The sequence below is a fragment of the Hevea brasiliensis genome, chromosome 16, assembly GCF_030052815.1.
Source record: "Hevea brasiliensis isolate MT/VB/25A 57/8 chromosome 16, ASM3005281v1, whole genome shotgun sequence".
NCBI classification, from domain to species: domain Eukaryota; kingdom Viridiplantae; phylum Streptophyta; class Magnoliopsida; order Malpighiales; family Euphorbiaceae; genus Hevea; species Hevea brasiliensis.
This window is the reverse complement of record NC_079508.1, coordinates 65002887-65030831: the sequence shown is the minus strand read 5'-3', so window position 1 is coordinate 65030831 and position 27945 is coordinate 65002887. Positions and strand designations below refer to the sequence as shown.

Sequence of the window (27945 nt, the reverse complement as noted above, 5' to 3'; positions counted from 1 at the left end):
CACAGTTCAATCATATCACACAGCCCCTCCTGGGCCCATCAATTCAGTTATCCATCACAATACGCAAAATTTTAATTTAGTCCTTATTATTTATCATTTTTGCAAAAACTGCCCAACAAGCTCTAAAAATTATAAAACTTTGCCCACATCCTTAGCAATATTACTAGGCTATTGCAAAGAGAATCATAATTTTCTGAGCTACCACAAATATTTTATGGATTTTTAATTCTATTTAAGCACTAGAAAATTACGAAAAAGCAAGGTTCGGGCTTACCTTTGCCGAATCCGACTCCGGGGACACTCTCGGGACGTCTGACAATGGGGGGGGGTAGCCAAAATCTCGGTCCAATTCGGAGACTTTTCTGTAACGTGCATGCGGCGAAATTTGCAAACCGGTCAATCGCCGAATTTCGCGAATCGAGGATACCTACACGAAGCCCATAACACGGGGGTTAGTACATAAATTTTTCAGAATTTTCTAAGCTCATTAAATGCTCGGAAAAACACTGCGAAGTTTCGTGGGACCCACTGAAAAACGGTGTCAAAAAAATTCAAAATTTATGTCGTTGCGAAGCTCTCGACGAATGGAGCGTGCTGGTGGCCTCGGTTTTCTCGTGGGATTCACGGTTTTCGAGAAATCTAGCCCAAAAGTCGAAATGGGATAAAATCTTCCCGAGCAAAAATCGGACAAACCGCTCGATGGATTTCGGCGTTCTTGGTGTCTATGGAAAGCTCTCGCCTAGTAGATGATTTTAGACATAAGACCCGGTCCAATTGGTGGCCGGATCGGCCGGATTTAGCCGGGGAAGCTGAATCGACACGCGCACGCAGGGGGGCATTTCGCGCGCTTTTTTCGGACGTTTGGGCGGCGGCCGGGAGGGGGTGGCGGCGCCGGGGGTCAGGTGGTGGCCGGTGGGGTGGGGAGGAGAGAGAAAAGAGAGAGAAAAGGGAGAGGGACGACGCGCGCGGGGAAGAAAAAGGGAAGAAGGAAAAGGCCGGTCCGATTCGACCGGTCCGATCCGGTCTGGTTCGATTCGGTCGATTCGATTCAGAATACAAAATTTTGAATTTTTACTCTGCCTCGGGACCGAAAACGAGGTTCAAAAATTCCGAAAAAATTCAAGAAAACTCAGAAAAATACGTAGACTCCAAATATATTTTTAGTTTTGCCACGTGGTCTTTAAATTAATTTTTAAAAATCATCAAAGTTTATATTTTCAGAAAATCGAACCCGATTTTTAAAATCCGAAAAATCTCAAAAAAATTCCAAAAATTTAATAAAATTAAAATACTAAAAATGCTCATAAAATTAAAAATTTTGGGGTGTTACAGTCCTTAGCAATATTACTAGGCTATTGCAAAAAGAATCATAATTTTCTGAACTACCAAGAATATTTTATGGATTTTTAATCCTATTTAAGCACTAGAAAATTACAAAAAAGCAAGGTTCGGGTTTACCTTTGCCGATTCCGACTTTGGGAACGCACTCAGGATGTTTGACAATGGTGCGGTAGCCAAAACCTCGATCTAGTTCGGAGACTTTTCCGGTGGCGGGTCTATCTGGCCGGAAATTCCGCAAATTGAGGATACCTACACGAAACCCACAACACGGGGGTTAGTACATAAATTTTACGGAATTTTCTAAACTCATTTAATGCTCGGAAAAACACTGCGAAGTTCCTTGGGACCTATCGAAAAATAGTGTCAGAAAAATTCGAAATTTATGTCGCCGCAAAGCTCTCGACGAGTGGAGCGCTCTGGTACTCTCGGTTTTCTCGTGGGGTTCACGGTTTGCGAGAAATCTAGTCCAAAAGTCAAAATGGGCTAAAACTTTCCGGGCAAAAATTGGACAAACCGCTCAATGGATTTCGGTGTTCTTGGTGTCTATGGAAAGCTCTCGACGAGTAGATGGATTTAGACACAAGACCCGGTCCGATTGGTGGCCGGATCGGCCGGATTTTGGCCGGGAAGACGAAGCGGCGCGCTTGCGCGTCGCGTCGCTTCAGGCGCCGTTTTCCGGCATTCCAGGCGGCGGCCGGTGGGCTGGGACGGCTGGGGATGGGCGCCGGCGAGCTGGGGTGGCAGGGGAGGCGGCGGCGCGGCAAGGGGAGGAGGGAGGAGAGAGAAAACGGGAGAGAAGGGGAGGGAGGTCGAGACGCTTGCGGGGAGGAGGAAGAAAAAGAAGAAGACCGATCCGATTCGACCGGTCCGATCCAGTCCGATTCGATTTGGCGGTTCGATTTAGGATATAAAATTTTAAATTTTTACTCTGCCTTGGGACCGAAAACGAGGTCCAAAGATTCCGAAAAAATTCTAGAAAACTCAGAAAAATTTGTAGACTCTAAATATATTTTTAGTTTTGCCACGTGGTCTTTAAATAAATTTTTAAAAATCATCAAAGTTTATCTTTTCGGAAAATCGAACCCGATTTTTAAAATCTGAAAAATCTAAAATAATTTTTTAAAATTTAAATAAAATTAAAATATCAATAATACTCATAAAATAATAAAATTTAAAATTTTGGGGTGTTACAGTAAAATTATATTTAGGTGTTATTGTTGATATGTAAAATAATTAATATGAGTATATATTATATAATTTATTTTATTATTGAAATAAAAATAAAATTATAAATTTATTATATTATATTATTTATTTTATTATTAAAATAAAAAAATAATTAAATTCCTTAAAAAATAATTAAATACTTTTAAAAATGTAATTTTAAAATAATAACGTAATTATTTTTGTTTATAAAGAAAAAAATCTTATAATTTTATGTTTAAAAAAACTTATTTTTTATAATAAATAAATATTTTATGTTATTAATAAAAAATTAGTTAAATAAAATTGAAATGCTAATTAAAGTATTAAGATTGTAGAATAAAAAGATAAAAGCAATCAATATTAATAATATTGATTTTTGAGTTACATGAAAAAGGATAATACGGTTTAAATAAAAAATAAAATTAAATAAGCTATCAGCTAACGAGAAACAGCTCTAACAATAGAATTGATATAAATTGCAGCTATCAGCTATCAGCTCAATTTTTTTAAAATTACCAAACACTTTAGTTTACCTATTTGGTGCCTATTAGCTATCAGCTGCACCCAAAAGATAAATCAAACACCATCAAAATCAGATCAGAAATGGCTCTAAAAAGAGCTAATACAAACTACAGCCGACGTGTATTATATCAATTATCCATTAGCTAGTTCTATTTTTTAAAATTTACCAGACTTTAATTTACTTATTTAGATGTCTATCAACTATCAATTACACCCAAAAAAGTAAATCAAGTACTCCCTAAATTTGATTGGTTCAGCAACCCTAGGAATTTATCAAACAATGAGATTTGTATATTTAGACTCTCACGCCATACATCCATACATATGATAATGCACAGAAAACCACCAAAAACGACATTGTTTCAAGCAGACTTAATCTTCTATCCATAACCATAAACCCTCCCCTCCCCTCCATTATCCTTGACGCCAATATCCAAAAAAAGAGATCCTGCAAAACCCTAACCCTAATCCTTGCATTCATCTCTTCCATCGAAAAATCCAAACCACATTTCTTCTATTCCAAGCCCTTCTTTCCATCCCATTCCCTCAATTTCCATCCCCTCTCTCAATCCCTTGGAGGTCCGCTCTATGTTTTCTTTGCAAGTTTTTATCATTTGTAATTCATTTTTCATTTCTTTTCTTCATTCCTTGTTGTTGCTGGGCGCAGGATCTAGTTCCTACAGGGTCCATACAAGGCCTTATGGGACTTTGTAAGGAGCGCTTTCACTAGAATTCACAGAATTTGCAGCAGACGAATCGCGAGATAACTCCAAGGAAAATGACACAGTTGAGCGCTTGCTGAACCATTGTGATGATGTTTCGAGGCTGATGAAAATGGAGAGGATGTCGTCGGTTTTCGACAGTGGAGTTAAGCCCGCATAACCCGCGAGACAGTGGTTTCCTTACTTGGATAGGTTCAAGTGTGGGAGTGGTGTGTATTTGATAGGTTCAAGTGTGGGAGTTGTGTGTATTTGACTAGCGAGGAAGTGTTGGAAGCGGTTTTGCTGTACATAATGGAGGAGAGTGTTGACCCCATGAGCTCAAAGGAGCATAGATTTTGATGATAATAAAACTCAACTAGAATCAAACTAACCTTGTTTTAAGTGTTGTGCTTCTCTAAGGATAAAGAAAAAGATTCATGGAGTTGATGATGAACTTGTGTTTTAAAGAAAGGTTGACGTCCTAAGATAATACAAGATGAATCAAAGACAAAGAAGAAAGAAAAGGTTACTTTCCAAGCTGCATTGAAGATTAAAATTGAAGGTAAATAGTTTAGAAGTTAGTTTAAACTTTAAGGATTACTTGTAAAAAGATTTGAGGAGTAGAACATAGTTTAAAAGTTAGTTTAAACTTTAAGGATTGCTTGTAAAAAGATTTGAGGAGTAGAAGCCAATGATACCTATTTTTAATCTCTCAAATTCTTATCCTAAGTTTTCAAAACTTGTTTCTGAATCATCAATGACCTAAAAGTATTTTATTATAATTTGGTGTAAATTTTTAAAGTTTTCAAAGTTATGCAGAAAAGTTTTTCTGATATGTTAACTGATTTTCTACTGGTTCTGGTATGCTAACTGGTTTACTAACTATCTCAATTCTGCACAACATCCTAGAAAATGACAAAATAATGGCTATTTTCTTGAAATTTGAAATTGTAATATTCAAATGAGTTCTCAAATAGTCAGAAATGATCCAAAACTATAAATACACTTACCCTTGGCCATTTTGGACTTAATGAAAGTCTCTCTACTGTTCCTAACCTTTTAAGATCATTAAAACTTTCATTCAAAGTGCTCAAATTGTTTTTATTGCTCATCATTGGCTTACCTACTCATCTCTTCTTTATAAATTCTGTTGTATTGAGTAAGATTGAGTTTTTAAACACTTTTTTAGCATTTATGATGCACCTATTGAAAAGTGTTTGGGATAACACTTGGTAGAAGTGTGAAACTACTTGTAAAAGTTTTGGTGTGAAGATTTATAAAGGGCTTTTGTCTCTTACCTTTAAAAGAGAAGATTAGTGGAGTGAAGACTCAAAGAGGAATCTTTGAGAGAGTGGATGTAGGCTTGTTAGGCCAAACCACTATAAAAATTCAGTGTTTAATTCTCTCAACCCTTACTCTTTAAACTTATGTACTTTAATTTTCTGATTGAAGTATTTTTGCTGAATTAAAAATTGATACTGTTTACTGAGATAATTTATTTATTATTGAATCTGTTGATATCTGAGATAATTTGCCTACTGCTATATCTGCTGTCAACTGATATATTCTGTTTACATTTCTTTGTCTTTGTGATTTTATTCAGACATCAAATTTTACTGAGTGCCAATATATTCTGTTAGATCAGTATATTGAATGCTTATGAGCTAACTCTGCATAAATTAATTATTTGAGTAGTATCACACACATTTCACAGTAGAAAAATTATGTTGAACTAATATACAATTTTTCAAAGGTTTTGAGCAAGAACCAAAAAATTATTTTAAGTCCAATTCACCCCCTCTCTTGGAGATATTTTGAGACATCAAAGAGGAAGGAGAAGTGTAGGAGTGCTGTAAAGAACCGAAGCTACTCGGTGTGTCTGGTGGTGGAAGGATTGAGTGATTTTGGGAACGTTTCAGCTACGTTTCGGTCTGCTGATGCATTAGGATTCCAGTCGGTTCATGTGATCTCGTGCGATAGCTTGAAAAGGTGCATTTTACGTAGATTTGGTAAAAATTAGGGTTCTTCATATTCTGTCTGTTTGATGCATAAACAACTCAAGTTTTGCATTAAGGACCAATGACAATAGCATGTCATATTAAAGAGATTTTTGTGATATTGATTGGTTGAGATGCGCGTTTTAGTTTTTTTAGTTTTAAGCTTAGAAGTTCATTGTGTTGACTGGTTTGCTTTGACATGAAAGGAAAATGGCGGCTGCTTAAATCAGAGCAAGTTTTCAGTAAAATTCGATGCTAGACCAGATTAATGATCTTTTTAAATTTGAATATTTGTTATACAAGTTACTTGCTTATTCAATATCCTATATAAAATCAATAGGATGTCATACTTGAATCTGTTTTAGGTGTGAAAACATCTCATTTGGACTGGGGGGGCGCGGGGGGTGGGCCGCATCTGCTAGGCTAATTTCCATAGAATTGATTATGTGTTTCATGAACTGGTGCATAACTCTTGCTATGGATTTTATACTTTCTAATGGGTTTGTTCACGGTGATAAAAGGTGCAATTTAGTTTCATGCAGCTGCTTTTGATTTTCGAGAAGTTTTAAGGGAGGTGTGATATGTTACTTTACCAACACCGAATGAATTCTTGCAAGTACAGAGACAATCGCCATGTTAGTATGGGTGCAGAGAAATGGTTGGACATTGAACTCTGGGACTCTACTCAAGAGTGCTTTGAAGTTATAAAGTCGCGGGGTTATCGAAGTGCCACACCACATGTTGGAATGGAAGCGGTAATGACCTATTTTTGTCTATTTTGCAAGCTTTCTTCAGATGGAAGATGGTATTTAAAATAAATATTTAATTGTTTAGGTTTCTGAGGGAATACAATTTATCCTTTAAACTGTGTAGATATATTTCTAACTCTCTCTCCTGCCATGCACAGGTATCTGTTTATGACATGGATTGGTCATGCCCAACTGCAATAGTAGTTGGAAATGAGAATAGGTAACTGTTTTTCAGATTTTACTATTGTGTACTTAAGTCAGCTTGAGAATAGCCATAAAGTTTAAGTTTTTCTTATTTATTTTAAGGTGTATTCTATGGTTATTTGGCTTAAAATAGAGTAAATATTACTTTGTTACTAAATATAGAGTGCTTTAATGAAATTTCACATTTCACCTTGTTAAATTTTGTAAAATGATTCCTTTTTTTTCCGTAAATAGTAAATTACAAAAAATTTATTAATTTAACAATAAAAAATTTCCTCAAATAAAAGAATATATATATATATAAATAAAATTAAATAAGATATACTTATTTAGTATTTCATATTTAACATCTATTATTTTAATTAATATTTAAAATATTACAAAAAATATAATAATATAAGACATTGAAGAAATTTTATTTTTCTCATCAAGTTAATAAATCTTCTGTAATTAACTACTTTTCAAAAAAAAAAATATCATTTTACAAAAACTTAATGAGATAAATTATAAAATTTTGTTAAATCACTTTATTTTTTGTAACAAAGTAATTTAAATCAGGTAACTATAGAATACACCACTAATGTTGTTGGTCCTGATTGCAGGGGGATAAGCGATGAAGCCCTGAAACTGTCGGATTTGCACTGCAGTATTCCAATGAAAGGCATGGTAGACTCATTCAATGTTTCAGTTGCAGCAGGCATCCTCATGCACTATGCTGTTTGTGACAGAAATTCTCGCCTGGTAATGATGGATGCTTTAGTTTCTTAGGCAAAAGAGAGACACCCAACTAATCTTTATTTTGGAAATAATACAAGAATCAATTGTTCTTTTTTATTTCTTATTTTTTACTTTTTATCTATAAATGAGCTGTCCCATTCTCCTCATTCTCTGATGATAGTCTTTAAAAGAGTGTAAACTCAATTAATAGCCTTGTTCATCCTTCATGAACCTGGATGAAAGTTTTTGTACTATTTTCACAGCTCTTTGAGGAGCCAAATTGGATTCCTAGCTTCAAACTTGACATGCGTGTCAATCCTCGTACATCCAGTATTTGTTGTCAAATGTTGTAATACAACTGTTGATAGTACAAGGCAGATTCAAATGCCAAAACAAACCTTTTTCTTCCTGCATGTATTTGTCTATGTGACTATCAGAGTGCATTTTTTGCGTTCATATTCATGTCAGTTGTATACTCCGGTATATTCAAATCCCGTGTTGCTGAAATGCTTACATTTTCATCGTTCTAGATTTTTCTGATTTACCTGTTTGATCTTTGATTGTTTTCTTTGAGACAGCAAAGAAAATTCATTGAACTTTAGGCAAGTTCACGTTCATCCTTGAAATGAGGGTGATCAGATGCTCTTGTTCTTGGAACCAACTGATTTGCTTATCGAAAAAGAGAATTTTGAGGGGGCAAGGACCATTATTTTGTCTGGTATACTAGATTTATAAGTTCATTGCATCTGTTGGCACTTGACATATGTTGTTAAAATGTTATGTTTCTGATAATTACAATGGTTATCATCAATTCTGATGTTCACAGATCCAATAATTTATGCGATTCAATTTAAATTTGATTCAATTAAGTCTCTTTCTTAAATTAGTAAAGGTTGATTACTAGTCCTTTTCGTTTCTTCCCTGGCCAAACTTCTCATTAGCTGTTGCAATTTTATTTGGAAATTAATGAAAACCTAGCAGGGCTGTCATGGTGATTTGACATCAGAAGAAAGCCAGATCCTACTAGCGGAGTTCTCTCTGCGTCATAGCAAGAGTGCAATAAGCATTGCTCATGAGTATGCGAAGCGCAAGGCAGCTACACCCGTGCCAAAGTTTTGATAGAAACATGAAACTCGTAATGTTTGATTTGTCCGCTATCCGACTTTAGCATTTGTAAATGGCAACTTCACAACCAGATGGAGTTCTGACAATTGGTGCAAATGCTATTTTGGATCCATTTTAAGCCAAACCAGACTAAGCTAATTGATTCAAATTTTACACTGGCGAAAACCCCAGCTTGCTGCAACATCTGCTAATGGAAAAAGTGAGCCCAATGGTTCACTTAGTAGCAAGGAATACCTAAACTTGCATATTTGCTGAAAATATTGATCGAGGACATTTTTATTTATTAGTCTGGGCTTCAAATAATTTTAGCATCTTAATTGTGTTTGTCATGAATAGGAGAGAAGATCATTTATACTATTATTTTGCACGAATAAATGCCAATTTAACTATGATAAGTTTCCAGGCAATGTGCTAACAGGTTTGTGTATCCATCTTTATGGTGTTGTAAACATCAGCAAACTCGTCACCTTGAATCAAATTGTATTTCCTGTTCTTAAATACTGTTTTGTTGTTGTTAAGCTATGCTATTATAGAAATAATTATTCTCTTCGAAGAATATTTACTGTTTAGCACTAAGCTAAGCATCACAATATCTAATAATAACTTCTAACATTACTGGAATATACAATGAAAAACTGGAATATATTTAATAATTTTTAAAAATTATGAAAAGATTTTACAAGATTTAAAAACCAATCAAATAATTTAAAAATCATAACTATAAGAATAATTAAAGAAAAACCTAGACCAAATGAAACTGGTCATTGATTCAGTTTCCAATCAGATTGATCGGACTCTGAAAACACTGCCCTGGGACCAAACATGCTTACCCTAGTAAGGAAGACTGTTCCCTCTCTAATCGACATGCCCGATCGAGAAATTCTCAGGTGAAGAGGGAGGGGCAGTTGAATTAAACATTAAACACATATCAAAGTTCAGATTTTTTTTTTTTTTTGACAAAAAGATTATAAGTCAAACAAACATGAAATAGATTCTGCGATTAACAGCAATTTAAGAAAAAAAAAAAAACAAATAAAGACAATTTTTAGGATTCACCATGGAGCCGAGCGACACCCGTTTCACAAATATCTTTGCCATCGACAAGTGATTCTTCCAAGTTGGCTGATGGCTTGCTAATTGGTATTAGATAATAAATTAACAAGTAATTAAAAGAGCTCCCTTTTGTTTAGCGATTTGAATTTTACATTTGGATGTGGCAACTGCGAACTAAGATTTTCCATGGTATGAGCTCTTGTTAACTTCCATAAATATTTTCTTTCCTTGGCTGCGTACAATTGGCGTAAGAATGCTTACGATCAATTTGCAGTACATCGATTTTTTGAAACCTTCCATCATTTCCCAAGATATCAAACCCCGTTTCCCTTTCACCATTCCAAATCCAAGAATCTCAACAGCAATGTCCTAATCAATCAGCATGTCTCCAGTTGTTCTTTGTATTGTCGCTTTAGAGCTCTGCATACCTAAGTCGTCCCCATGCCTTCTCAATTCTTGGGATCTAACGAATTCCTCTATTCTTACCTTCAACTCAATATTTGGAATCAGCATGTCTGCAGTGAGATGAGAGAGGATGAATGGATCAGTCTGCAATTCACATTAAATCAATTTGCAAGCCTGATAAAATTGAATAAAACAGTATGAAAAAAGTGGAAAATTTACGCTGTCACTAAGCAGATGCCTTTGATTGACAGGCCTGTCTACTGTGATTCTTGAAGAAGGTAAGATCACCGGATCCTTCATCAAAGTGTACTGTAAAATACAAATATATATATATATATATATATATATATATATATAACATTAGTGTTGTTATACATCCTCAACCACTGCCACCTAAATGGCAGGATCATAATCACGCCTCACCCAGTAAGCTATTGGCCTTGATATAGTTTCAGAGAAAAAAACAGAGAATAAAAAGGGTGGTGCACAGAACATACTTGAATTGGGTCAAGAAATTCATCTGGTATCTCTGCAAGAGCAGCTTCAGCGTCCATTGCTTCAGAAGCTGCCACTTTGGCTTTGGTACCAAGCTCAATGAATTCCCGTATAACCCTCCCATCCTCACCAATTCTCCTAAGCACATCAGCTGCAGCACTAAATAACTGGACCAAGCAAATAATGTCAGATTGTGTTCAATCAACTATAACAGATTCTCCCATGAACTTTGGAATCAAATTGCATTAAAGCAGTTTGAGGAAGCTTTACAACAGTTAGTCAGTTACCTGCTCATTGTATGATCGGCCATCCTTTGAGATGGCAGCTGGGAATATGTTTTCTGTATCACCCCTTGCCAGATGAACGTATACATGCACAAACTTCAAGTGAAAGAATAAAAAGAAAGTAAGAGAGCATTTTTGAAGAGGCTGCCACAGCATCATTAATTATAGCAAGATTTGTTATTTTTTAGAATATTATTATAGCTAGATTTTGGTTTAAAATGATTGTTGTCAATCTTGAAGTAAAATAGTGATAGCAAAACAAAAATGTATGTACAATAATTTTCACCCAGTCATCCTGGTAAGATATCAAAAAATTTCTCCACTACAGCAGAACCGGTTGATCCAGGATTAAAAATTCACTTGTGCAATGCTAAGTTGCTAACCTGTTTAAGTAACTGTTTTGGACTGAATTCATACTTTTCTGGGTCTCTAAGACTTAGAGATTTTCTTTGGAGACCCACAAGTTTTAACAAAAAGTAATTGAGCATGCTGGCCACTCTTTCAACCTGTAAACAGGGAAACATGAATTAAGCAAAATTCAAAAAAGGGAAATAACATTCAGCATTCAACTGCTGATTGATAGTAGCATAGATAAGCAAGCTGGAGAGAAAAAAAAAAAAGTACCATCTCAGGAAGTAGGAAAGGTGCTGTAATTTGCTCTGATGTAAATGCTAGCATGCTCATATCTTCATTTGCCAATTTCATATCAATCCGGATGACCTAAAACAACAAAAGTTTCTACCCATTTAAGTACTTTGGCCATATAAAGATTTTTACATAAAAAGTCATGTGCATGAATATATAATGACATTCTCTTGGGAATGGAACAGACGGGTCCTCTCCTGCCTCTCTTGAGCAGGTCTTCGCTCCCATTCTGCAGTGTTTGACATCTCAGCTTCCAACTCTTTAAGTTCACGAATTTTGTTCAGACTTTCATCAAGAAGAGAGATGCTATCATTGATCAGGAAGTTTAAGAAATTCAGATAGACACCCTTCTCCTCTTCCTTAGCAATCTGAAGTGACATAAAATAGTGAGAGTGAGAGAGAGAGAATACCTCAGACTAGAGAAATGAAGTAAATAATTCAAGCCGTTGCTACTCTACCTGTCTCCAAGCATTTCGATCACTAGGCACCTGCCATAAGTATTCGAGAAGTTCAGCAATATTATGTCGGATGTTGAAGTTGTCACAAAACTGCACAAGATAGAAAAGAGAACAAATATAGTCCATGTAAATAAAAACTTCCAATATTTGACATTGAAGACAGATTAAAACAGTACCTGATAATTCAATTAGATAATAAATGCACATGAAAATAAAAAGGATGAACTGAGAACTACTCCCCATAAAGAAGAAAGCAAAATGCCTGATTAGCATATTCAAGAAAGAAAATAGATCATATTTTTCCCAAAATATGACCATGCCAGACAAAATCAAGTGAATCAGTCCCCCACCACCATTGACTCTAGCTTATTAGTCAAGTCTATGTCAAATAAAAAAGAAATCCCTGCTTGTGGGATTATAATATAATCTAGAATAAATGCTTTGATCTAAAAGTGTCATAAAGCACGTTTAAGCAAATCAGCTAGTTGCAAAGGATCAAATGCTACAAATCCAGCCTAGAGTTGGAAATGATTGTCTCTCAGAAGTTCAAATTTTATGGAAATCACTTGGGTGTGAGAGCCAGTAAACTCAACGTCCATATAAAGCTTCAAGAGGTTCCTCACAAGATACTTGAGGGACAATTGATGCCCTTCAAACAGAGTAGCTGTAGCAGATGAGCCACTGCAATAACCCAATGTTGTGAATGCCCAAGCTTCCAGGTTTTCAAATTTAATGGAAATTTTCGAAGCAATCCTTGTGTGCAAAATGCAAGACATTGAATCACCTTCTACGAGGCATCCAGCAGTTCAATACTTCAACCATCTTTGCTCTTAGATAAGGGTTTCTTATATATGTTGGACTTGCCATGAACATGATAATGAAGTTCATAAAATCATCCTGCCAAGCAATGATCATAGAGAAAAAATTTCACATCAATGATTTGAAGTTAGTGGAAAATTCAAAAGGCATAATTTCAGTATAGAGCATTTTAATATTAAGCCTACCAACAAGACCCCATCCAAAGCTTTTGGAATCCGAGAAGCAAAAACAAGCAATTCCACGGCATCTTCCACAAAGAGTTCAGGCAAGGATGCAAATTCCATAGGGCATATTAGTGGCAGAGGCATTTTAAATCCACCAACCAGAACAACCAACCAAACCACCATTAACCGGTAGAAAGAAAGTGCACGCTGAATAAGTGCTTCATCCTTTTAAAACGAACAGAAAATGGAGATCAGCATAATCAGAAAGAAAAAAAAAATAGACATTTAATTGTCACATTAAATTGGTAAATTCCATACACAATGGATTAAAACATTACTTAGGCAGAGGACAGTAAAGCAGGGAGAAAGGATGATAAAACACAAGGATTGCAAACATCCTGGTCACAATGCTACATAGAGCTTAACAGTTGGCCTAAAACAAAGATTCCTGAAATAAAGTAACAAGTCATCTTGCAGAAGCAACCATCTGTTCTCTAGAAAGTTGATGAGAAAAGTATAAAGGCACTGAACACACTATTACAATCTTCTTCCGCAACAACATGATTACCCTTTAGCACTCAATACACTATTGCTCTACATGAGAGACAAAAAATAAACCGGGGTAATTAGAAGACGTCAAAGCTTAGCACATTTTGTTCAAATGTGTACATAAATAGGTCTATTCCAAAGATGAGGTAGGGATTTGGGGATAGGTGAGGGGGAGGGGTACGGGAAGGGGGAGGGTGGAAGGGGATAGAGACAATGAAGGAGAGAAGAGATCATGTACCCTTAGCATCTGAGCTTCATAGCAAAGTTTTTCCTGTGAATACAACTCTAGTTCTTTCTCAAAGCGAGCAATATCCAGCTGCAGTTGTAAAGAAGATGACTGCTCTTGCATGTTTTTTAACGTAGAGAGAGTGTCTTCACACCTTGAAATGTCCTGTAATGAAGTCTATCAGTAAAGATAACTCATCTCTCTCTCTCTCTCTCTCTCTCTCTCTCTCTCAAACAGACACACACATACACATACTCTCTCTATGCACAGATACAAGAACTGCATAAAAGATAACTATTACGAATGTGGAATACATCTGCCCAGGTATAAAAGATGAACTCATTACCTGAACTAGATGCTTAAAGTCCGAAAATGCTTTTAGAAAACCCAAGTTGAGCACTCTTGCAGTCATAAAGAAGCATTCACATATATATGTGTATTTAGCCTTTTTATCATTACTTGATGCAGAGTTATCAGCGCTGCTACCAGAACTGGTCGCTTGTTGAGATTGAAGAAAGCGGTTTTCACCTTCATTGGGTTGTGAAGAGACAACTGTTTTCCCATTATTATCTTTATTAATCCACTCAGTAACCTCTTCTGATGATGCATGTAAGGCAGTCAACCCCCTACGATATGTTGAAAATCAATGGAAGACTAATAATTAGGACAGAAGGATAATTATAATATCATAAAAATAATTCAACTGCACTAAGCACTGCATCACCTTAGATCCAAACGGTTACTGTGAAACATATATTTTGGATCAATCTTATCCCTTTTTGTCAAATTTGGATCTAAAAATGGTTCACAAAGTCGATTTGTAGGAATTTGGATCACCTTATGAACTTTTGCTTTTCAAAAGACTGCTGATTTGTAGGAATTATTATTGACCAAGCTAAAGAATATGATAAAACTTTGTTAAATCATAAGCATTGTAAGCCCAACATAAATGATTCCATGTACGTAAGAAATATACCTGTATATGGGCTCTTGATGAATTTCTATTGATCGTCTCAGCAAGATACCGAAGAACATGTTCATGGGTATCACTGTTTCTTAGCAGAGTGACGAGAACCTTTTCTAGATCATCATATAAATTATTCATAAGAGTTTTGATTGTGGTGAATGAAGACAACAAATCAGCTTGTCGACGAGTTGATACTTCAGAGAAACACTGCTGTCTGGTGTTTTCATGAGATCAAAAATCAGTGAGATGCTCTTATTTGGTAATAAACATCCCATCCAAGAGCAGCAGAAAAATCTAAATTGAATTTTGAAGCAATGCAGGAATAGACAAAATTTTCTTAAATACAATTTAGCATACATGACACAGTTTTATATTTCTGAATAACTACATTTTTTGCATTCAAATTGTAAGGGGAAAGAAGACAACAATTAATGAATCAAACAACAAGAGCACTGAAATTTAATTTGACTAAAGCATCTAAAAAGCACTGTGCTAAGGCCTTTTCTAAGAATGAAAGAGGTCCTCTCCCCAATCACTTAAGTTAAACCCTTAACAACTCTCAGACTGCACTGATTCTTAATAGACCTAAGAAAAGCACCCAATATCAGCATCTCCAACATATACCTCCGCCACATCTCAACTTGTAATGCTCTGAGAGAGAGAGAGAGAGAGAGAGGAATAGGAATTAAGAGAAGAAGAAGGGAGGGGACCTCCTTGGGTAAAGAAATAAAGACCTATTGTCCAACTAATTACTAGAAAAGACCACGTCAATTGAACAGGCAGAAGCCAATAAAAATGAAAAATAACATGCTCTATGAAGTCCAGAGAAAATTTTCACAAATTGCTCCATCAATACAAGCATAGCCTTGGCTATACTCTGCTAAGTCTACTTATCAAAAAGTCATGGAAACAAGCTACCAAATCATCCAATCAATCATATAACAGAAGGCTATAATTCACTACCCACCTCAAGACCATTAAAACTCCTCCCAGGCTTGCAATTCTAGAACAAACAGGAGCTGATGGGCATCTATTGTAATTAATTTATAGTGCTAATTTAAAGCCATAACTTCAGTCTGGGGGAAATTAATTATTTCAAAAATAATTTTAGTAACATTTTAATGGAAAAAGAATGATTTGACACAAAATTTTAAGAGAGCTAGGCTCCAAGCTGGGTTGTCAGAGGCACCTAAAACTAATTATCATTGCAAGTAATACTCAATTGATTAACCAATGGTTAATGCATATATAACAAGGCAAACTAAATCTAATTAACATCATTACTGAACTTCTTCTTCGCAAGAATCTTTCATTAATTCACATGCAACACATGCTGTCATCTTATTCTTTTCAGACAGGGCAAATGATATATATAACCTCTCATTTGTACAGATTTGCTAATTAAGTGTGGCTTCCATGTATTTATAATAAAAGAGAAAAAAATACAAACAAATCTCCAAATGGTGACAGTTTAGGACTTCCTACTTAAATATTACTGATTCACAGAAGCCTAAGGAATGCATTTTTTGTGGCTGTATAGTGTACGTTCCATTCCAAATTCAATGCTACACCTCCAAGTTTAGCAGCAAAATGAGGTTTAGCTTGACTGTCATTTATCTTAAGAGATTAAAATTCCAACCTTTGATCAAAGTTACGATTTTTGTAAATTGTATACACAATCTTTTTCAAGTTTTTGTCAATTGTATACCTCTTTCCTCTCATTTTCCTCTTATTTTCCTTGTTTTTAGTTCTCAAGAAATGTATTACATCAATTCGAGCTAACTTCACTAGATACTAGATAGGCTTTTAATTTCCTTCCTTCACTTTTAGACATCATTCGTTTCCTGTAACATCCTCACTTTAGCTAGACCGTCTACTGTTTCGGTGACCAATGTCGGTCCGGGCAGCTAGAATGTTTGAAATTATAAATAGACTAGTGTGGGGAGTTATTAAGTAACTAAATGATGCTCATAAAAATCAAAGAAAAATTTTAGAAACCAAATACACTAAGGTTAAACGAGCCGAAACACCAGGGATGGGTAACCCGAAAGGGAAGTGACGGTGAAGGCCATTAGCAGCCCTAGACCAGGGGGAAAAATTATAAAATAATTTTTTAAGACTCCAGAGAAGGGTTATTGAGGTTCTTATGGCATTAGAATGCCAAGAAAATACTTAGAAAAATTTTTCTATCGGTACACACAATTTTGGCTCGGTAAGCCAAACGGAGGGCATTTTGGTCATTTCGTCTTCAGAGATGATTTTTGACCAACTTGTCCATTTATGTAAATGAATTATATGACATAAAATATAAATAAATGTTGTTAAAAATTTAATTGAAATTAAATAAACAAGAAATGGTGAGAAATTGAAAGAAAATGGAATAATGACATCATAATGATGTCATTAAAATTCTCCCCACCAATCAAAACTTGACACATGGCATAATCTTATTTAAAAGAGGCTAAATGGGCAGAAAATGAAAAAAAAAATCAGAAGACCTTATCCTTTCTTCTTCTTGGCGTCATCACCTCCTCCATAGCTAACCAAAACCAAGCTTTTCAAAGCTTGATTCCACCACTTTCTACCCAACAAAACCCTAACCTAGCAACACAAAAAAGTGTTCTTACACCTTGACAAGTCTTTTGGGAGCAAAAAGGAAAGGAAAGGAGGAACCCTAGCAAGTGAGAAATCTCATTCCATAAGAGGTTAGTGACCAAAACATTAAATTTCAATTCAATTTCATGTTTAAGCACTATATTGGTGATTAAATGACAAAAAACTTGATGAAAGACATTGGTATGCCATCCCTTATTTTTGGCAGCCATGGTTAGGGTTTGATGGTGTTGAATTTAATGAAGTTAAAAGGGTATTAGGGCTGCCCACAATATGTATTTGCTAAGTAGATTGATGAAATAAAGTGAAAATGCATGATTTTGAAATTGTTGAGTTAGGGTTTGGGTTGAAGAATGAGATTTGATCTTGTGATGATGGAAGTAGGTTTTAATGGTCAATTAGTGACCATTTGGTTTGGTTTGAACCAGAAATGAAGTGAATTGGGTTGTGGGATTTGAGGTTGGAGTGGCTGCCTTGTGTAACCTGCAGGTTTGGCTATGAGTCCAGCCTGTTTGGACAGCCATAACTTGACTTGTAGAGGTTCAATTGGTGTTTGGCTAATTGGACATGAAACTAGACACATAATGGCACAACTTTGATGAAGAAACCATGCCCAGAAAACCAAACCAACTTGACCAAAAGTTTGCCCTAATCCGGGTGACCTGCAATCTGCCTAGGCAAAATGACCAAATGAACAGTGTTTGGTCATTTGGCCATAACTCAATGTAGAAAGGTTCAATTGACCTGAAATTTTACCAGCAACAAGGTGACATATAGACCAACAACTTTCATGAAGAAACCTGACCCAAATTATGACCATAACCTAGTCAAATTGTCAACCAAACTTGAGTCACCAAATCTGACAGAACCAGTTTTGCCCAGAAATTTGGAATCTGTCCAATCCGCCCAGTTATGGTATTTAGGCCATAAATTGAGCTACAAAACTCCAAATGGAGTGATTCAAAAAAAGAAATTCATCTAGACAAAATAAGGAACAACTTTCATGTTGATCACTTTTCCAAATTTTCACTATAAATATGACTAATGAAACAGTAAAGACAAAGCATGAAAACTGAAATTTTTGTCTAATTATCATTAAGCTTAGAGATGGTATTGGCAACCAATACCAACAAGTTTTAAATGCAAAATGTAGTTTATTGATGATAATTAAACTAATTTATCTATTATCAATGCAAAAGTCAACATTTTGGTTGACTAGTGAAATGAATAGTAGTCATAAAAATTTCAATTTCAAAGAATTACACAAATAAAAAGTGTTAAATGCCCTAGTAGGCCTAATGTGATTGGTTGGATAGTTTGGCATGCCAATAGGGTTCTGTTAGCAGTACTGCATATGGCTTCATGCCATTCTGTATTTCATGGCTTCCCATGCCATTTTGTGACATAATAGCCTTTGGCTATGATATTGAGTTGTTATACTTGAGTTTAATCCCCGATAATTATTACAGCTTATTAGCTGTTCTGTTGCACACCGGGAGACACAATGTGACCGATGGTGTGATGGTCCGAGGTACTTGGTACCCAGTGCCAGTTTACCCGTTTATCCAATCCAGTTGACTTAATTAGGTTGCTCGGGCAATGTTAATAAATCTTACCTAACTTAAATCGAATATCACTGCAATAAATATCAGAAACTAAGTCTACCCAGAAATGTAAACATACATTCTGCATAATTTATTTTATTTTTTTTATATTGTCACCACTAAGCAGAATTGCTTAGCGCGTTGCTTTTGCCACGCGCAGGTACTGGAGACATAGCTGGGGAGTCCAGCAGGCCGCACACTGGGTGAGCCTTCATATCTGCACTCAGAGTTCAGAGTCACCTCACATTGTAGTGCATTTGGTAGGACATTAGGCCATCTGGGATATTTTGATATTTTGATATTTTGTATTTTGTAAACTTTTGTTATATACGTTATAAACTCATGTAATCATATTTTTGCTGTAATTATTTATGAACTGTGTTCAGAAATAAATATGAGTATTTCTCATTGAATTTGGTATGATATAAGATGAATGTAAATTTTGAGATATTGAAGTGAATTGAGAATATATTGTAGGTTGACTGAGAATAATATGATGATATTATTGGAAGTGTTTTTAAACAGGTTCAGAAGAACTGTTTTCCAATTTATAGCCGGTACTCTGTCAGATTTTCTATAAAATTTAAGAAAAAATTTAGATTTATCAAAAAATTATAAATAAATGAATAAAAAGGGATTAATTGAAATTGAAACATGAATTGATGTTCCGACACACTGAGTGACATAACTTGCTTGGCTACACTGTAGACGGGTAAGGGGGTAAGGGGTGTCACATTTCCTCTCCTGAACTTCTCAACAGCCAAAAATAAACCTCAATAACAAGCAAACATGCAAAAAAAAAAAAAAGAAAAATAATATTCAACGCACCCAACATCCGGCTCGCTTTAGAAAATGGTGTGATCAGGCAATGCACTAACATGAAAGAAGGGCCACAAAATACTCGTCATTTCGATAACTCTTCCATTCAAATAAGCCCCTTTAGGAATCCACCACGGATGATTCACAAAGGACTTAACTCCCACAGGAAAACTAAGCAAAAACAGCAGCGCCCTTAATGGCTGCTGAAAATTCCCCAGAACCGATACCTTTATATCATTCCCTCTCAAATCCTCGTAAAGCCCTTTCAATATGGGGTCCAAACTATCAAAATCCCCTTCCTGAAACAAATCCTCCAAAAACCTGGGAGGAGGCGGCTGGGTTCCGCTGATGTTAAACCCATCTACAGCCGCAAAAATGAGGGGAAGAAGCGGAGATACATTGGAATTTTTAGGATCAGAATTAAAAGGGAACATGTCTGGATTCCCCCAGTGAGTTCTACAATAAGAAACGAACAATTTCTTCGCTTGCTTGATTGAGGATCCCACTTCCAATTTGACATTTTAGTCCTCCATAATAGCAATTTTCTTCTCCTCTTCCGAGGCGCGACGATAGCAGCCAAGGAGGTGCTGGACCGGAGGAACAGCTCCAGGGAATTGTCCAGATGACCGATCAATCAGCACACGCTCCACCAATTCGCGATTGAGCTTCAAGTCTTTCCCTTCACTAAGGATCTCCGCTGCGGTCATATCCAAGTAGACGATTCGAGAATCAGTAACCATGGAGTGGGTTAGGGAGACAACCAGGATTTTGCGGAGGATGATGTCCTCGACTTCCTCGAGAGACCTTTGAGGCTTATTAGAGGAGGCCATAGTAGATAGATAACTAAATTACGTAAATGAAAGTGAAGAATAAATAAAAAGGGGGTTATGAATTAGAAAATTTTCTCAGTAAACAAACGGAAAAGGAGGGTTTAGGGGAGGACCATGGTCGGCAGAGGAAGGAGGAGGTTGGTGGAGAGCTGAAGGAAACTGTGCGGAGCTGACAGCTCAAGGGCTTATTTGGATTAATTAATAACTTTATTGTTAACCGGTAGCCGATAACTGATAGTTAATGATAGCTGTTTTAATATATTAAGTGTTTGGTAAAATTATATTTAACTGTTAATATGTGAAATGACTAATAAAGGTGTATATCATATAATTTATTTTATTATTTAAATAAATATAAAATTATAAATTTATTATATTATATTATTTATTTTATTATTAAATTAAATATATAATTATTAAATTAATATATTATATTATTTAAATAAATATATAATTATTAATTTTTTATATTATATCATTTATTTGATTATTGAAATAAGAAAATAATTATTTTTTAAGATAATTAAATAATTTTAAAAATATATATAAAATAATTATTATTGTTAATAGAAAAAATTATAATTAATTTTAAATTTTTGGATATAAATAAATATTTTATATTTTATGTTATTAATAAAAAATATTTTAATAAAGTAGAAATACGTTAATTAAAATATTAAAATTATAAATAAAAAAATAAAAATATTAATAATATTAATTTTCAAGTTAAATAAAAAAGGATAATATGATCAAAATAAAAATAAAACCAGATCAGTTATCAGCTGATGAGAAACAGCTCTAAAAATAGAGCTGATACAAACTGCAGCTGATGGGTATCATATCAGCTGCCCATCAGCTATCAGCTCTATTTCTTTAAATTTGTCAAACACAACAATTTACCTATTTGAGTATCTATCAGCTGCACTTAACAGATAAACTAAACACCCCCTAAATATAATTTTATTTTTACAGCCCTTTTGTAGTTTTGCATAATATTTAATAAATTATAAAAGTTTTTAGTTATAGGATTTTTTTATTAGTTAGTTAAATCCGAGAACGAGAAGGTAAACGAAAATACCCTTAACTTTTATATTATTTATAATAATAATAATAATAATAATAATAATAATAATAATAATAATAATAATAATAATAATAATAATAATAATAACACCATAAAAATAACTAAATTAAAATATTAAAAATAATTCTTATTTAGTTATAATTTTATGAAAAACAGTACAAATGATATATTAACTATATTATATATATAAATACCTTATATATTTAATTTAATTATTATAAAAAATATTAATTAATTATAAAAATTTAATTAAATAAAATTTAGAAACATTAACTTAATAGAAAGTCTTCGTATTAATAAGAATTCATATCAAAATGAATTATTAATTAAAAATTATAAAAAAAAAGCTTAACAAAAACTAAAGTAAGGGATTTTCCATAAATAATCGTAATAAAAAATTTTCATAAAAGGAAATTCTTTTTTATACTTAATTTACCCATTCACCTAAAGGAATTTTATTTTTAATTGCTGGGTTGACAAAGTTGAATTTAATTTTATGAAAGTTGGAATCCAAATTATAAATTATAGAAATTTCTACATTATTAATCGACAATGATATAAAAATTATATTCAAGGAAGTAAATTGGGTAATTCTCAAGTGCCACAGTACTTATATCTTGAATCACACTATGGATTCTTGATCCATGCTTTAATTTGTAAGGTTTAGCATCTGAAACAGATTGTCAAAATGATTTACTTACATTGTCAGTATAATTGAATTTTATCGAAGGCTTTTGTGGAAAATTATATATTTAATACAATTACTTAATTTAATTATTATTATAAAAAAATTTATTTATATCAAGACTCCGATCCCACTAGTCAGGCCAACACTAGGATTACTAAACTCTTGTCTCACTTTACTCCTCTATAAGGCATAACATGATCCCGTAGTATACTTAATAAATTACCGAGCTTCACCTATCGATAACTCATTAAATACACTGCAAGGGATTTTAAAATAATTTTTTTACTTTTTAAAGGTGGTGAGCATTTCTAGCAGGTATTAAAAACGTTTTATTGAAGTTTAAAAGTTAGGTAAAATTTTTTGACCATTTTTATTTTTTCATAAATTTTGTAAAAATTTCGGCAAAGTGCCGACTGTAATTGAGAAAAAATCAAAATTTTTGACCTATCGAAAAGCACTTCCTATAATTCACTTTATCAAAATCAACCATCATCACAACTTAAATCAACACAATTTTTTTCAACTCCACAATTCAAGTCAATTCTCAACTCAATTATTTTCAAAACTAATACTAAAGAATTTCATTCACATTCCATTAAAGAAAATTGATTTATATTCATCGATCTGAATTTACATTAAAAAAATTCAAAATAATATTATTACAAGTTCTGTACAACTGCTCAATACTAATTTACAATATGTACATACAGTTATATACATCAAAATAAATATGTACAGTAAGGGTATAATGTTATACCTGACAAAATCCAAAAGAGTAGCACTGTGGTCCTTAGCAATTTACTCTGCTGCTTTACCAATCTCTCTACCTGCGATAGCAACGAAAAGCTATTGCTGAGTCTAATTACTCAGTGGTGCACAACATAACAAAATACCATTTTATGCATATATTAAATCATGATTAGTCCAAATATAGTACTAGAATTGATAAACAGATACACAACATAACTTAAAATTTTAATCAAATAAATTTTCACTTCAGAAGTCATAAAACAATTTTTATAAAATCACACAGTTATATCATGCCATCAATATATTTTTCATCTTAATAGCCAAAGGCTTATGAGGAATACCAAGGCTAGCTAGCTCAAATCTATAGGTACCCATTCAAATTTCTTCTTCTACTGCCACACAACTCAACACTTCAGCCAGAGAGGGAATACAGAACTAATTCCTCCCACTAATCAGGCTAGTGAGGCATTCAGATATGTGGTCATGACACTGTGGTTTTAAAACTATCTTAACAATTTTCTAAACATTACTTTGCAATTCAAACACACACAATTTATTTTTCCAACAGTTTAGATCAAAAGCATATTGTTCCTTTCAATAATAATTTCAATACAAATAAGTCACAATTTAATATCACAATTCATTCAAAACAATTTGCAGAAAAAAAATTTATAGAAATTTCTATGTTGTGCACAAACCTCATGTGAGTCGTCTCTAGGCCTTGACTCGATGTTTCATTTCCTTTCTCTGTATTCTTCTCAATTGAAACACACAATTTGTAGTGTTTCAGTATCACAACTTATAATAAATCCAATAAATAAATTCATGTCTACTTAATTCTAATCTTAATATGCTTAAAATCATGTTCTTAAAAATTTGCATTTTGGGGTTACTATTCATGATACTATTCAAGTCAAAATGTTGACTTTCTCATGCTTAATAGGTATGTGAATTCCAATTACACCCACATACCACATTTTGGATGCCTAATTTGTTGGTTTTGGTTGCCCCTTCAATTTTTAGGTCTCCTAAGAGAATTCTCAATTTTTCGGTTTTGGTCCCCCGTTTTGCACTGTTCCATTGGTCTGGTTACTGTAGAAATTTGGCTAAGTGTTCTTCATCAAAGTTATTCCTTATTGTCTTATCTTTAATTCTCTTTTTGAATCACTCCATTTGGAGTTTTGTAACCCAAGATATGATCATTTTTCTAAGGCTGGCCGAATTGGTGTTACCTAGAATTTCTGGGTAACTTTTAGGTCTGACAGTTTTAAGATACCAACTTTGGTTAGCAATTTAACTTGGTTATAGTCAAAATCTGAGATTAGGTTCTTCATAAAAGTTGTAGTACATTGTCATAGCTTTCAAATGGTATAAAATTCAGACCATTTGGACCTTCCTAGACCAAGTTATGGCCAAATGAACAAATACTGTTTATTTAGTCATTTTGGTACAGTAGCAGTGCATAATATCCGGATTTGACCTAATTGTTCACTATATTAATGTCATTTTCAGGACATAGTTTGTGAATAAAAAATGTGTCATTATATGTCTATTTTCATTCCCAATTTGCCTCACACCAATTGGGTTAGCAGAATTTTAATTTTGGTCTCTGAAATAGACCTAGGTCAAACTGCCAGATTGGGACCTCTAACCAATCCGAATTGCATTTCAATTCTACCAATTCTAACACATCTCCATTGGTCACAATTGACCATTTCTAACCTCAATTAAGGTCATTTGCATCAATTGACCATTTTCTCTAATTTTTCTCTCAATTTCTAAAGCTCAAGGATCCTAATTTCTTAAATTTGTCCAACCAATGCAATTAAAGTACATAGACATTGTCTACATGCTTAATTATACTCAATTACATCTTTAATTTTATCAAAATCATGCAATTGTACTCCCCCCTTATTGCTGGCTGAAATTCATAAGTAGTCTCCCATAATTGTTTTTGTTCGAATTTCACTTTCATTCTAAGTTAAATTAACTAGAAACATAAGCATTTAACTAAAAATTTCAAGTTTACATCACTAACCTTACCTTGGATCTCAATTCTTTAATTTCTTCTCTTTTCTTCCTTTTTCTTCAATCTTCTTCTTAAGTTGAACTAGCAAGGTTTATGGGGGAAATTTGGGAAATTTAGGGTAACTTATGGGTTTAAAAAGCTTGCAATCAAGCTTTAATAGAGTTTAGTGAGGGATAGTGAGGGTGGGAGTGAGGACGGCAATTGAGGGATGAGGAAGAGAACATTTTTTTTTTTTCCTTTAAATTTTTGACTTAGTCAAATTTTCAACAAATTTAAAAATCCATTTATGATGTCATGGGTGAGGTAATCTTGATGATGTAATAAGTCCTTTTTCTTTTCTTTTTCTTTTTCTTTTATTTTTCCATTCTTCTTTAATTTAATTCTATATTTCAAAATTTTTATTTCTCCGATATTATTGGACAGTTAGGTCAGGAGTTATCTCTAGGGGTGAATTGACCAATTTGTCTATCGCCAGTCTGACCCAGTTTGTAAATAATTAGATATTTCTTCCGGATCCCTCACCTAACTATTTGACCTACTTATCAGCTCTTATCTATGAGTTTCTCTTTTCCACTAGGTTCACAATAGTCCTTAGGACCGTGGTGTCACATTTTCCAATTCAAAAGTAGGGTTAGGACTGACCTCGCAGTCATTTCCCGGTAAGGTCACCCATCATTGTGACCCTCGGCTCATTTAACCTTTTATGCTCTGTTTTTCTTATTTATACTTAACTATATGGCAATCACTATTTATTTTCATTCAGGGTTTTCCTAGATGTCTTAAATGTGGTTCTAATCTCCCTAATTGTCTAGACCGACACCGGTCACCGGAACAGTGTAATATACCAGGCTATGCATATAGGGGGGTTACAATTCTCTCCCCTTAAAATAAATTTCATCTCGAAATTTTACCTAATATCAGTCTCTGAACAGCTGTGGGTGCTATTTCCTCATGTCCTCTTCTCGTTCCCAAGTAGCCTCCTGGCCTGAGTGATGGTTCCACAACACTTTCACTAGTGGTCTCTGCTTATTTCTCAGCTGCTTCACCTCATATGCCAGAATCTCTATGGGTTCTTTCTCATATGTGAGGTCTAGATTCACCTCAATCTCTTCTACTGATAACACATGAGATGGGTCGGATCTATACCTCCTCAACATAGACACATGGAAGATATTATGTATCTTCTATAACTCTAGAGGTAGTGGTAGTTGGTATGCCAAGGGACTCACTCTGTCCAGAACCTCATATGGTCCAATGAAACGTAGACTCAGTTTCCCTTTTCTGCCAAATCTCATAATTTTCTTCCAAGGGAAAACCTTGAGGAATACTTTCTCACCCACTGCATACTCAATGTCCCTCCTCTTCAGATCAATATAGGACTTCTGATTATCTGATACAGCCTTGAGTTGATCTCTGATCAATCTGATTTTCTCCTCTGTTTGCTGAACAATTTCTGGCCCAATCATCTTTTCTGGCCCAATCATCTTTCTTTCTCCCACTTCATCCCAACACAAAGGAGTTCTGCACTTTCTACAATACAGAGCTTCATATGGAGGCATCCCAATGCTTGATTGGTAGCTGTTGTTGTAAGCAAACTCAATCAAATGCAAGTGTGTATCCTAATTACTCTCAAACTCAATCACACAAGCCCACAGCATATCCTCCAATATTTGTATTACCCTCTCAGACTGGCCATCTGTCTGTGGGTGGAATGTCATGCTGAAATTCAATCTAGTTCCTAAGGCTCTCTGAAGACTACCCTAGAATCTAGAAGTGAACCTAGGATCTCTGTCAGATACAATCGATATTGGCACTCCATGTAGCCTTACAATATCATCTATGTACAATTTGGCCAATTTCTCTAAGCTATAGTCCATCTGGACTGGCAGAAAATGAGCATACTTAGTTAATCTGTCCACTATAACCCATACTGCATCATGGCTCTTCTGTGTCCTCGAAAGTCTCATCACAAAATCCATAGTTATCCGTTCCCATTTTTACTCAGGTACTGGTAGTGGATGTAGTAAACCAATTGGTACTTGATGTTCTGCCTTCACTTACTGACAAGTTAGGCATTTGGAGATAAAATCAGCTACATCTCTTTTCATACCCATCCACCAGTAATGCTCCTTTAGCCCTCTGTACATTTTAGTGCCACTAGGGTGCATAGCAAAAGGAAACTCATATGCTTCCTTTATAATGATCTGTCTCAAGTCAACATTAATAGTAACGCACATTCTACCCTGGTATAGTAGTAGACCATCATCTTTCATAGAGAATTTGGTTTTCTTGCCCTGCCGGACTTCTTCTAGTAGTTTTTGATATCTTTCATCATTCTGAGCAGCCATTCTAATCTGATCAATCAACACTGGCTTTACATGCCATACAACTACTGTCTGCCCCTCTTCATTAATCTCTAAGCTAGCATGCAATGCTCTCAACTTATGTACCATAGACAAAGAAGAAACTCTCAAACTTGCCATAGTCTTGCGACTTAAGGAGTTAGCCCCACATTTGTTTTCCCTGGCTGATAGTCTATCAGACAATCATAGTCTTTAATTAATTCTAACCATCTCCTTTGTCTCAAATTTAACTCTTTATGGGTGCTCAGATACTTCAAACTCTTATGATCTATGTAAATGTAACACTTCTCCCTATACAAATAGTGTCTCCAGATCTTAAGAGCAAATACAATAGTTGCAAGCTCCAAGTTATGTGTCGGATAATTCCTCTCATGCGGTTTTAGCTGGCTTGATGCATATACAATGACATTTCTATCTTGCATCAGTACATAGCCTAACCCATTGTGAGAAGCATCGCTGTAAACAATATACTCTTTACTCGGGGTAGGTAAAGTCAGGACTGGAGCTTCAGTCAAACACCTCTTTAGCTCATCAAAAC

General features: G+C 34.6%; 1 protein-coding gene and 1 pseudogene across 1 annotated transcript; one reads left to right on the top strand and one right to left on the bottom strand.

The window, feature by feature from the left end:
- The first annotated feature begins 6369 nt into the window (after positions 1 to 6369).
- LOC110666200 (uncharacterized) lies at positions 6370 to 8556 on the top strand. The gene is made up of 4 exons (XM_021826614.2): positions 6370 to 6522; positions 6675 to 6736; positions 7323 to 7461; positions 8419 to 8556. The coding sequence occupies exons 1-4, from the start codon at positions 6370 to 6372 to the stop codon at positions 8554 to 8556; spliced, it is 492 nt and encodes a 163-aa protein (XP_021682306.2).
- A 1008-nt stretch (positions 8557 to 9564) lies between these two features.
- On the bottom strand, positions 9565 to 20658 carry LOC110666185 (probable ubiquitin conjugation factor E4; annotated as a pseudogene).
- Positions 20659 to 27945: the final 7287 nt, after the last annotated feature.

Bases quoted from the DNA above. Each gene is read 5' to 3' on its own strand.
- LOC110666200 (XM_021826614.2), top strand. From the start codon at position 6,370: ATGAATTCTTGCAAGTACAGAGACAATCGCCATGTTAGTATGGGTGCA. The intron at 6,737-7,322 runs GTAACTGTTTTT...TCCTGATTGCAG, and splicing joins GTAGTTGGAAATGAGAATAG to GGGGATAAGCGATGAAGCCC. The intron at 7,462-8,418 runs GTAATGATGGAT...AAAACCTAGCAG, and splicing joins GTGACAGAAATTCTCGCCTG to GGCTGTCATGGTGATTTGAC.